This window comes from Chanodichthys erythropterus, chromosome 17 (assembly GCF_024489055.1).
Source record: "Chanodichthys erythropterus isolate Z2021 chromosome 17, ASM2448905v1, whole genome shotgun sequence".
NCBI classification, from domain to species: Eukaryota; Metazoa; Chordata; class Actinopteri; order Cypriniformes; family Xenocyprididae; genus Chanodichthys; species Chanodichthys erythropterus.
In genome coordinates this window covers 31,030,416-31,042,906 of record NC_090237.1, presented here as the reverse complement: position 1 = coordinate 31,042,906, position 12,491 = coordinate 31,030,416, and the positions used below count along the sequence as shown (strand labels likewise).

At 38.0% G+C, this 12,491-nt stretch overlaps 2 protein-coding genes across 2 annotated transcripts in view; both read left to right on the top strand.

Moving 5' to 3' along the window:
• The first annotated feature begins 4,569 nt into the window (after nt 1-4,569).
• LOC137005042 (verrucotoxin subunit beta-like) lies at nt 4,570-6,270 on the top strand. The gene is made up of 3 exons (XM_067365790.1): nt 4,570-4,636; nt 5,014-5,106; nt 5,501-6,270. Exons 2-3 carry the CDS (start codon nt 5,022-5,024, stop codon nt 6,133-6,135), a joined length of 720 nt encoding a protein of 239 aa, XP_067221891.1. The 5' UTR covers nt 4,570-4,636; nt 5,014-5,021; the 3' UTR covers nt 6,136-6,270.
• The window catches only part of LOC137004229 (uncharacterized), a 33,725-nt gene continuing 27,438 nt past the window's right edge, over nt 6,205-12,491 (top strand). Inside the window, exons 1-2 of the mRNA XM_067364417.1 lie at nt 6,205-7,510; nt 7,621-7,777. Of these exons, the coding sequence (XP_067220518.1) occupies nt 6,205-7,510; nt 7,621-7,777 (1,463 nt within the window). The remainder of the gene's footprint in view (nt 7,511-7,620; nt 7,778-12,491) is intronic.

The following is a 12,491-nucleotide window of genomic DNA, read 5'->3' as shown; positions in this document are numbered from 1 at the left end:
TATATATATTTTTTTTTTTTCAAAATGTGAGCGTGATATAAGCAAAAATGTGAGCAAAAAGCGTTCCTTCTATAATCACTGAAGCTGTCAATTCACAGAGTTGTTCTATCGGTACTGAAGAAAGACCAGCATCATTGCGGTTTTACATTTTCAGTATCGACTTCGTACTGAATTTCCGGTACTTATGACAACTCTGTGAGTTTGTGTGTGCATTCGAGGTCCTATTAACAAATCAAACAACTATGCTTGAACTCTCACAGTCTGAGACCAGATGAAGCTCCATCTCCATCACCCTCACTCCTGTCTGTAAAGAGTGATCAGTCAATGGATAGACCAATTGCATTCAACAGTGGAGCGCAAAGTTACATGAAGGAGAAGTATGAGAACTTACTCTGTCAGTCCAGGCCTGAAATATATTTTTGTCATGTTTTCTGATTCTGAGTATGACTGTGGTCATTTTATGTGTTTTGTATGTCATTGTGATAGTTGTTTTATAACCTCATTTAAACTCTCACAGTCTGAGACCAGACGAGACACCATCTCCAGCGCTCTCACACCTTTCTATGAAAAGTGATCAGTCAATGGATCAGCCAATTGCGTTCAGCAATGAAACACCTAGCTACATTCGGTATGCAATGTATGATAATTTGCTCTGTTTTAAATGGTATGCTTTTTGCAAGATATAGAAAGAGAGAGAAAAAAAAAACTATTTATTAGATATACAACTATCTTGTTGTATGTCTCTTTTACATTATTAAACTTAAATTTTCTGTCTCCTGACAGTCCAAGACCAGCTGAGGCACCATCTCCTGCAACTTCATACTTCTCTTTAAAAAGCAACCAATCATTGGATCGACCAATTGCATTCAAAGACAGAAGTCAGCCTTACAGTGTTAAACGGTATGAGGATTTGCATTCTTTGATCAGCTTGTATTGTGGTTACAATGCCAAAACTTCAGTAGTCGGTCCCAATATTTGTAAAATTTCGTGATTCTCTACCAATTTTAATTTTGAAAAAAATAGTGTAACACTCCTGTAGTACAATCAATGTTCATGGGGAAGGGGACAGGGTCGGCGTTTAACTGCTGACTGAGCTTTATTCAACAAATATAACTGTCCAACAGAAAAACTGTGCAACGCACAACAGCAAAACAAACAATCCACAAAGGGCTTTACTCCAGTCTTGGTATACACAATCCACAATGGGCTTCACTCCAGCAGTGTTGTCGTACACAAGCGGCTCAGTCAGCAGTTCCCCTCTCTCTCACACACTCCTGCTTCTCGCAGCGTCTTATCCTGTCTCCGTGCCAATTACTGGAATGAGAAACAGGTGTTTGTGATTTACATTTAACCCGCTCACTCACCAAAGATCTCCCGACGCTCTCTCCCGTTGCAGACCTCGCTGAACCACGCCCCCCTCGCCACAACTCCTTTTAAAGGAACACTCCACTTTTTTGAAAATAGGTTCATTTTTCAACTCCCCTAGAGTTAAACAGTTGAGTTTTACCGTTTTCGAATCCATTCAGCCGATCTCCGGTTCTGGCGGTACCACATTTAGCATAGCTTAGCATAGTTCATTGAATCTGATTAGACCGTTAGCATCTCGTTTAAAAATGACCAAAGAGTTTCGATATTTTTCCTATTTAAAACTTGACTCTACTGTAGTTAAATTGTGTACTAAGACCGACGGAAAATGAAAAGTTGTGATTTTCTAGGATGATATGGTTAGGAACTATACTCTCATTCCAGCGTAATAATCAAGGAACTTTGCTGCCGTTCCATGGCTGCAGCAGGTGCAATGATATTACACAGCGCCTGTGACCCCCTGCTTGCACAGGGAGCGTGCCTTGCAACCATGGAGACATTTGTGAGAGACGCTGTGTAATATCATTGTGCCTGCGACCAGAACCCTTTGGTCAATTTTGAGTGAGATGCTAACGGTCTAATCAGATTTAAAGAACTATGCTAAGCTATGCTAAAAGTGGTACCGCTAAATGGATTCGAAAACGGTGAAACTCAACTGTTTAACTCCAGGGGATTTGGAAAATGAGCCTATTTTCAAAAAAAGTGGAGTGTTCCTTCAACTATTTAACTGTTTTAATTAATTTGAAAATAAAGAGCATTCTTTTTAAAATCACTGAAGCTGTCAATTCACAGAGTTGTACTGTCATTGCTGAAGAAAGACCGGCATCATTACACTTTTACATTTTCAGTATCGACTTTGTACTGAAGTACCAGTACTTATGACATCACTGTGAGCTTGTGTGTGCATTAGAGGTCCAATTAACAAATCAAACAACTATGCTTTAACTCTCACAGTCTGAGAAAAGATGAGGCACCATCTCCATCACCCTCACTGCTGTCTGTAAAGAGTGATCAGTCAATGGATAGACCCATTGTGTTCAACAGTGGAGCGCAAAGTTACATGAAAGAGAATGAGAACTTTCTCCGGTAGGGGACTAAAGTCAGCTTGCTTACTGTACTGTGCTTGTTTACATAGCATATCTCTTGTGCATTCTTAAACTCATTTTGTCTCTCCTCCTGAAAGTTTAAAGCCAGATGAAGCTACATCTCCAGCACCTTCCCTCACATCTCTTAAAAGTGAGCATTCAATGGACCGACCGATTGGATTCAGACAGGAAGCACAGAATTACAGGGCCAGAAGGTATGAGATTTTATGCTTGCTGAGTATTTAAAAAAAGTTAGTAATGTTGAATTTATACATCAGAAATTCATAAAAATTTCATAAAAATGAAATTTCATATTTCATAAAAAAACAATTACTGCACGTTTTTGTCAAAGACATCAAAACAGATGATTCGCTGCTCTGAATAAGCTCTATACGGAGTACAAAGCACTTTGACTCCATGTTGCTTTAAGCACAACATTCTGCACACGGGATGCACATATACTGTATGCTGTTTGTGCCACTTTAAATTGGAACCTTTAATATTATTGGAGTTTTTCACACTGAATGATTATTAAAAGCCTGTCTTGTCTGTCATATCTATCATATCTTGTTACCCCATTAAAAAGCTGTGAAATACATTTAAATGTCTCATAATTTTATATTATTTATTTTCTTATATATAATATGTTATATTTATATATGAATAAAACAATTTATATTAGATTTAAATTTGTATATAAATCTTATAAATTGTTTAGATGTATATATAAATCAAATATAAACCATTTTTCATGAATGTATTTTACAAGAATACAAATAGTAATTTGTCATTTGTTTTTTTTTTTATTACTTTACCAGATTTAGCATGTTCACTTTTATTTTTCCCCATAAAATTATGTATTTAACTAAATATTTATTATTACAATTATTTTTTTCTAGAAGTACTTCTGCTGCTGAATTATCCGCTCACCTAGTTCATAATATATTTTGTTGTGGATTGATTTGTTGTTTTCTCTATGATGTAATGTGTATTTAGTGGATTGTGTTTAACACATGGAAGTTTGATCATCAGTTTCACACAGAGAGTTATAGATATTCTAATATCAATCATCGCTGGTATCAGGGCAGTCTTGGTATTTCCCTATACTCAGAATTTAGAATACTGCAATTGGATCTGCATTAACAATGTTGTTCTAAAAGTGTCCCATTTTGTGATATCAAATTTTAGGCACTACACACTTTCACTTTCACTACACAACAATCTCTTCTTGTTTTTACTTATTTTTTAATACTGTGTTTACGATCATTTCATTACAGTTGAAAGTAATAATCACAGATGTTCCCACAGCACACTTTCAGCCACTCTGCTGACAGAAGACCACTACAGATGCCCAGTTTGCACAGAGGTCTTTAAGGATCCAGTTTCCATGCCCTGTGGACACAGTTACTGCAAACACTGCATTGAGATCTACTGGAGCAAACCAACTCAAGCTGGAGGTTATGCTTGTCCTCAGTGCAGGAAGAGGTTCAGAGATCGTCCTGTGTTGAGTGTAAACGTTGCTTTGTCTAAACTGATCGAGGAAGTCCAGAAGGCAGGATTTAGTCCTGCTCTTCCTGCTCACTGCTATGCTGGACCTGAAGATGTTCCCTGTGATATCTGCGCTGAGATGAAGCTCAAAGCTGTTAAATCCTGTTTGACCTGCACTGCATCTTACTGTGAGACCCACATCAGACAACACTACACAGTACCAGCACTGCAGAGACACAACCTGGTGGAGGTCATTGTAAAATTACATAAACATTTATGGCAGAATAAATAGCTGCAGGAGCTGCATATTTAAATTAAAAAATAATTGTGATTAGTTACAGTTCCTTGATTAACTAATTGTGAAACAAGCTAATTACTGCATTCTGTTTCAATCTCATACATCAAATGTTAAAATATATATATATATATATATATATATATATATATATATATATATATATATATATATATATATATATATATATATATATATATATAGAAGAGGTAAGAGGTAAATAAAGAAATGTAAATAAAGAAATGTGAAAGTTGAGTACAATATTTTCTGAACAGAGAGTGGTTAATTCAAAGAGATGTATCCAGCAATTTTTTTTTTTTTTTTTTTGCTAAGATTTCAAGGGATGAACAAGCTGAATATTTTCATCCAACTAAGTGCTTCTACAGTGGGTTTTCCTGTAATGGTATGACTGGTAATCCTCTTACAAGCTTATTTACAGCAGGTCTTAGAAATATTATTTTAGCAGTAACTTGATTTAGATACCTTGACATTTGACTTCCCTTCAAATGATAAATAGAAATAGCTTATATTTGTAAGTAATAAAAGCATTTGGATAAAAGCATTTTCTAATTAGTAAATGTAGCTAAATAGTATAATTTGAAATTAAATGTGTTAACAAATATCACAATCTTGGCTCGACTTCATTACTTTTTACTGTTGTACTTTAATATTTATATATCATGGTTCAAAATATGTTTAATAATGTTTTTCAAGGGCTTTTCTAAAATAGCTGTCAACTAAATTTAATACTGTGTACATTTCCCCCAAAATTACTCACAGATTTGCCTATGGATGTTACTGAGATTGTGGCGATTGGACGTCCTTTGGATCTTGGAATGTTGTATGACTGTCGCAATGATTCATTTACTTCAGGTTGGTCTAACCGTCTTGTTTACTTTTATAATTTTCTCTATTATCTGTTATTAATAGTGTAAGTATACTATTTTACAACAGAGATAGTTTTAAAAGCTCAAATGTAGTAAGTACATTTATGTTATTTTCCCTTTTCCATCTTAAATTTTACAGTGCATCTTGAGTGGAAAAATGCTAATTTTGTCCTCTTGTAAAAGCTGCAGCTAATACTAATGTGTACTATTTAAATTTGCTAACTAAAACTGCTGTGTTCTTTTTTCTTTTTTTTTTAACTATTCCATACTGCCTCCTCTTAGGTTGCTGTGATGTGAATTGTTATTTTATGTGTAGATGGATGGAAAACATTTTTAAATAAGTGAAATTGAAGTAGAATTTGATGTGAATGTGTTTGCAGATGGTAATCTTTGGGATAAACACACTGTAACAAGAAACAGAATATCTTGGCCCCAACTGAAAACACATCTAAAGGTTCTGGAAGATGACTCCCTTCAGGAGAGATGCAAAGCATTTGAAATGTCACCTATGTTACGAGTAAGTGCTCTGTGTGGTCTTATGGAGCTAAATGGAGCTGCAGCTTTTCTGAATCACCCAGAACAATCTCAACATCAGGACAGATTTACACTACACTATAAAACCACCACCAGACTGGACATGATCAGCCAAAGACTGTTACAGGAAGGAGCTCCTACCTCAGCCATTAATGCAACCACAGCTACACATGTGATCATCGCCGTGTTCTATGGAGCTCAAGCTTTCTTTGTTTTTGATAATGAGAGAATCAGCACAGAGAGAAATACAGAAATGGAAAATGTTATCAAGAAGCTTACCACCACTCTCAGCGCAAGAGATGTGTTCTCAAGTCTTAATGAAACTGAAAAGGCAAACAGCATTTTATATGACTGCAGTCTGTACATTGATGTGGGCGATTGGAAGAGTCCAGTGTCTTTTGATAAGGCGGTGGAGATCTACGATTCTCTGCCAACACTGCTTGGATCCAAAGGAGAGAGAGCAGTTCCTCTGAAGGTCTGACTGTATCCTCTGAAGAAACTGGACAAGAGCTCTGTGAGTGCTGCTCTGAGTGGAGTCAGTGAAAACTTGATGCATCGAGCTGAGAACATTCTAGGACATCTGAGGAAACAGATCAGGATCTGTCAGGACATGATAACAGACTATGATAATCTGACTGTGATTACTAGGTTTCCTGCTTTGGAGGAAAAACTTCAGAACTTTTCAGAATTTCTACAAGAGTACATGACAGAGTTTCAGAGAAAAGCTGCTGAGATTATTGAATCCATAAATGTCAAGGAAGGTGACAGACAGAAGAGTTTTCAAGAACTTATCAGTTATTGTAATCATTCTCTATTCAATCCAGAGAACACACATCATTGGCTTGAGAAGAAAAAAACTGATCTGGCGGTTTTAAATGAGTGCAGAGCAGTGAACATGACTATTGTGAAATCACAGGAGGAGCTTCAGCGTGTCATTAATGATCCTCAGATGAACAATGTATTCTGCTTCACTATTTCATCAATGGAGGCTGAAGATTATTTTCTCACAGCTCTGAAGCAGCACATTAAATTAATGAAAAAGTGCAGATTGACAATATATGATTGCATAAAGCCAGAAGATTCACTGCAGTCATTAAAGCCCGTTTGTGTCAGCCAGAAAGTACTTTCCGACCTAAAAGTATTCATTGCTGCAAAAGAGACAAATGAAGATCCAAAGAAAACCAAATTTATTGCTGCACTTCTACCCGATGATAGTTTTCCAGAATACTCTGTGCAGTTTTACCATGCTGGGATGATTATGAGCAGAAATATGAAACTTCAGACAAAGCCAAATCTCACCCAAATATCTCACATAAAACACTGTAGCATGTCCCTAAAAATGAATAAAACACAAAACCAAAGCATTAAGGGGTATTTGGTGGAGTACAGAGCTCTGGATGATGATGGAATGAACAGCAACACTTGGAAACTGTTAATTTTGTATGCCAAATCTGTTGAGGAAACCTTCGTTATTTCAGGACTTACATCAGGCAAACAATTTCAGCTGAGGTATTTAGTTATTGAGAAAGGCTGTATGAGTAACTTCAGCAAGATTATGAACTTTCATACAGCTCTTGCAGAAACTCCTGGACAACCCTTTGTGAATAAACTGATCAGAAACACTCTCAAAATTGTCTGGCTGAAGGCTGAAACTGATGAAGATTTTCCAGTTCTGCGGTATATGGTTGAGTATAAAGAAGCAGGACTGGAGGGCTGGTCATCAGTACTAACTCAAGGACCTCAGTGTGAGTGTATTTTAACTGTGCCTCACAGCACCTGCTATAGAGTCAGAGTCTCTGCTGTCTATGAGGATGTTACCAGCAAACCTAGTGAGGAAACACCAGTACCGGTGGATGGTGAGACGTGATACTTTTAAAACAATATAGTTATCTACTTCTCTTTTTTTTTATTTAACCATATTTCTTGTTGCTGATTTTTCTTCATCTGATTCAACTGTCACCAATAGTCTGGTCTATAAACCTCTCAGTAAGAAGGAGCTCCATCCTCCTAGAAGTGCTGAAACTCCAAACAGAGAAGAAACCAGTAGAGCTGATAGACTGGACAGATGAAGAGAGTGAAGTGAGGGGATTCCTCCAGTGTCTGCCCTACATCTCACAGCTCAGGTGAGACCTTGTGTGCAAAATGTTAACATTCATGGCAGTAGTCTTAAGCCATGACACACCAAACCTACAACAAATAACTAGTGGAGATGAAAGCCGACTCTGATTTTGCCCTTGACACATGCGTCTGGGCTAAAATATTGCACAAATGGCCAACTAGCAGGTGCGGTATCAGGGTTCAGAGCCATTTAGGATTTATGAGAGTTATTATTATTTAGAGTTATAAGATTTAGAGTTATGAATAAAAATAAAAATAAATGATAGAATTCACATTTTCTAATTTTATTTGTCTTATCCTTTTATTTTAGTGAGTAGAATGAGTAAATTAGGGCTAAATAATTTTTTCCATTTAAATAATTTATTTAAAAATGATTTATTTTAATTAATAAATAATTAATATTAAAGGTGCTCTAAGCGATGTCACGCGTTTTTAGGCCAAAACATTTTTTGTCACATACAGCAAACATCTCCTCACTATCCGCTAGCTGCCTGTCCCCTGAGCACACTGTAAAAAAACGCGGTCTCTGTAGTCGCCACAAGCTCCGAAAACGGCAACAAAAACAAACTGGTGCAGCCTGGACCACTTAACATAATAAACATGCTCCAGCCAATAACCAACAAGAATGATTTTAAATACGCGTTCATTACTGTTTCAGGAAGCACGGAGGGGAGGGGGAGGAGGAGGAGGAGGAGGAGGAGGAGGAGGAGGGAGGGTCTAGCTAGCCTCTGTTTTGTTTGACAACACTTCGAACATCAACAGGAAGTTACTCCAGGATCGCTTAGAGCACCTTTAAGTAATACTAAATAATATTTTATACGCTTTATCCTTTAATAGCCTACTTAATAATTATTTAATTCCTTAATTTAATTTAAATTACTAAAACAGTGTCACATCTGCTGGTATAGGTGCTCCCCCAAGCGCAAATGTGAAACTCCGCCTAGATGGTCAGGAACCTTTTTTGACCAAAGAGACAATTTTTCCAAAAGAGCCAAAGTAAAAATAATATAGTCTAATTTTATTTAAAAAAAAAAAAAAAACATGCTTTTTTTCAATAACGTTTTAATAATAGTAACTTTATTTGGTCCATATACAACTAATATACACAAATTTGCAACAAACGATAAATAACAAGTTTCACCGTTTAGGCGCACAACCAAAATGGTGACTTAACATGTAAAGGTACCCACGGTGCATGTATTTAGAAATGGCTCATTCTAAGGTAATAAAAACATAACGGTTCATTATGTAAGGTCTTTATACACCACTGAAAACATTGTTATGTATATTATATTGTATTTCTGTCAATCACAAACAACGATGCTTTATAGTCGAATTGAACTCATTTCATAATGAACTTTACACAGTTATTGAACGGATATTTGAATCAACAGGGACTTCAACTGAACAATAACACTTTTCTTTTTAGAGCTCTGTTGAAGCATCAAACTCTTGTTTGCATCACTGAATCATTATGTTCTGTCTATCACTGTAAAGCTGCTTTGAAATCTATATTGTATAAAGCGCTATATAAAGGTGACCTGATTTGACTTGATTGGAAACGTGCAGTAGGGATTATGTAGTGATTCTGTTTTCAGAAACAGCTAGTTTGTACTTTACAGTAACGTGTACTTATAAAAGTGTTACATGTATAATTATTCCCCGCCTCCAGTTCAATCCTGCTGCACTCTTCATGAAGATGAAATGTTACGTGGAGCGCATTGCATTGTGGGAAATAGGATTCTGTGCAGTGTCCTCAGATGTATACATAAGATTTCAGCAAATGTAGTATAGGTAATCCGGCAATTCCATGCATACAGAAAATTCTGTATGTGCGCAGACGCTTAGTCTTTTTCACAAAGTGACACTGCCAAATTACCTGCCTGGCCCGCATAACACGGAATCACTAGTCGCTTCCACGAATGCAAACTGGAATCATATTTACAACATTTTACCTATACATAGGGAGAGGGAAGGGAAGGAGGCCTTCGCAGGGGACAGTGTAGTTGACAGTTCAGGGCTGCGTTGTCGTCGTGTCTAGGTGCACGTCCTTCATCTCATCTGGATACGGCCTGGATCTGGCAGACTACGGTAAACCTCGGGATAAACAAAAAGCACAGTATACATACTAAGTTGCTGTAGAAATAGTAAGAGTAGTATGATAGTGTGCCATTTCAAACACAGCTGGAGTACACACAGGTGCGCCTTGAGTGCACTAATTAGTTTGTCCACAAGGTTGCAACACTGTTTCCGGGCTGATGTTCATTCACAGTCACATCAACAACAAACTATCGGAGACCGCAACAACAACATAAATAATATCATGAATGAACAAGTTAGAAGTCTTTTAAAATCCTAAATCACCACCCTTACAAACATTTAACATAGATGCACTGTAACACTAACTGTGTTAACCATGGTGTTTTGGCACAAATGTGGTATGTTCATGTTGAATACTATGATATTAATATAGTCATGTATATTTTATAATGCAGCTAATTGAATAGCCCTGATGTATATTAAGTTTGGTCTTAATGATTTAAGCCATGTTAAGTGAATATTATTATAGGTGGTATTTTTAAACACACTGAATAATTTGGAAATTAAGTCTGGATGGTGAATATGAATTATTGAATCCGCCCAAAATGCAAGCCCTGTTAAAACAGTTAATTTTTTAATTAGTGCAATTCAACATGCTTTGTAGACAGAGGCGGCGGCAGAGAATTTTAAACGCAGGTGCTGGGGGGGGCGCTAGATCATTGACAGGGGGACCTGGGCAATTACTTGTAAATATGCGCAAAAACATTTTATTTTTTATATGAATAATAAAATAAATATGAGGAAAACTCACCCACTTGATTTTTAACATTTTATTACATTATTATTTGACTCAGCACAATATAAATAAAAATTTTTATTGTATGAAATTAAACAAGATCAGTTGCTTTCCAAAGATTTTTATTTTTATTTATTAGGCAGACGTTCACTGATTTCAGTCAATGGCAATTTCAGTCAATGGCAATAGACCCTTTTCACATTTCCAGGTTTCTCAGAAGCGGAAGTCGTCATAGTTGGGTAAAATTCTATAGCGGTGAATGAGAGAATACATTAAATATAATTTGTTTCCATTTGCTCAAATAGCAAAAGAAAAACTCCACAATAGTGTTTTCACAACTTTCCAAAATTAATATAACCAAAAACAGGAAAAAAATAGAGAGCGATTGATAACGGCAGTCAGAAAAGAGAAAGATATCTTTTTACCGTCACTCCCATAGCCACTGTATTAGAAACACCCTCACAGCAGCGTTAACTAGTTTTTTTGTAATTTGATGCAAATGTAATATAATACTAAGTATAATGTTATAAATGTACCTACATTTTTTTTTAAAAAACTGAAAATATAAAAAACTTTGCAGGATTTACAATATTGATGACCTTTAAAACATGTCATCACAGTCTGTGAAAAGGGTCCATATGACAACAAAAGGCACTGGGATATATTTACTTGCCATTTAAAGTTTCAAACCAGCATTCGCTCTCTGTGACTGATGGCCTAATGTGCTAAACTGCTGTTTCAGACATCCCCACAGTTGCTTATGTGTCTTCAAATGTGGGAGACAGGACAAAGACCTCTCAAATATAGAGAGGAGTTTGTACAAGTCAATAAACGCATCTTTATATGGTCTAAAAGGTAAATTAATGTTAATGCGGAGGAGTGTGGAATCTAAAGTATTAGCGTGCTTAAGTCTTATACCTCTTTCTTTTGTTGGCAACTTCATCTTTGCAGCCAACACTGACTCAGAAAGCACTATAGTTTAAATATATTGTCACAATTGGTGTATCGTGCAGCAAGGATGAGGCTGAATAGGAACTTCCACAAGAGATGGGTTTATTAAATGAAGGAGCAAACAGCAATCTAACACCATAAACACAAAACAACAACAAGAACGGACAGGGATTGCAGGGAAGTGAGTCCTTATATAGGGAGTGCTGATGATCAAGTCCAGGTGCAGGTAATCAATGCAGGTAACCTCACGCCGTAGATGGAACAACCGACCTGGAGACCTACACATGGGTGAGAGGTGCAGGCAGATACGTAGGTCTCCAGGGCGGGTCTAGGACCTCGGGCGGCCATGGCGGGTCTGGAGTCTCGGACGGCCATGGTGGTTCAGGAGTCTTGGGCAGCCCTGGCGGTTCCTGAACCCCACCCACATGTTCCCCACCCACAGGTATATGAGTCTGGCGCTGACTCGGGCTCTGGTGCAGAGTCTGGCGCTGACTCGGGCTCTGGTGCAGAGTCTGGCGCTGACTCGGGCTCTGGTGCAGAGTCTGGCGCTGACTCGGGCTCTGGTGCAGAGTCTGGCGCTGACTCGGGCTCTGGTGCAGAGTCTGGCGCTGACTCGGGCTCTGGTGCAGAGTCTGGCGCTGACTCGGGCTCTGGTGCAGAGTCTGGCGCTGACTCGGGCTCTGGTGCAGAGTCTGGCGCTGACTCGGGCTCTGGTGCAGAGTCTGGCGCTGACTCGGGCTCTGGTGCAGAGTCTGGCGCTGACTCGGGCTCTGGTGCAGAGTCTGGCGCTGACTCGGGCTCTGGTGCAGAGTCTGGCGCTGACTCGGGCTCTGGTGCAGAGTCTGGCGCTGACTCGGGCTCTGGTGCAGAGTCTGGCGCTGACTCGGGCTCTGGTGCAGAGTCTGGCGCTGACTCGGGCTCTGGTGCAGAGT

Coding starts and splice junctions, on each gene's coding strand:
- LOC137005042 (XM_067365790.1), top strand. CDS start 5,022: ATGGATGTTACTGAGATTGTGGCGATTGGACGTCCTTTGGATCTTGGA. Junction 5,107..5,500: donor CAATGATTCATTTACTTCAG/GTTGGTCTAACC, acceptor ATGTGTTTGCAG/ATGGTAATCTTTGGGATAAA.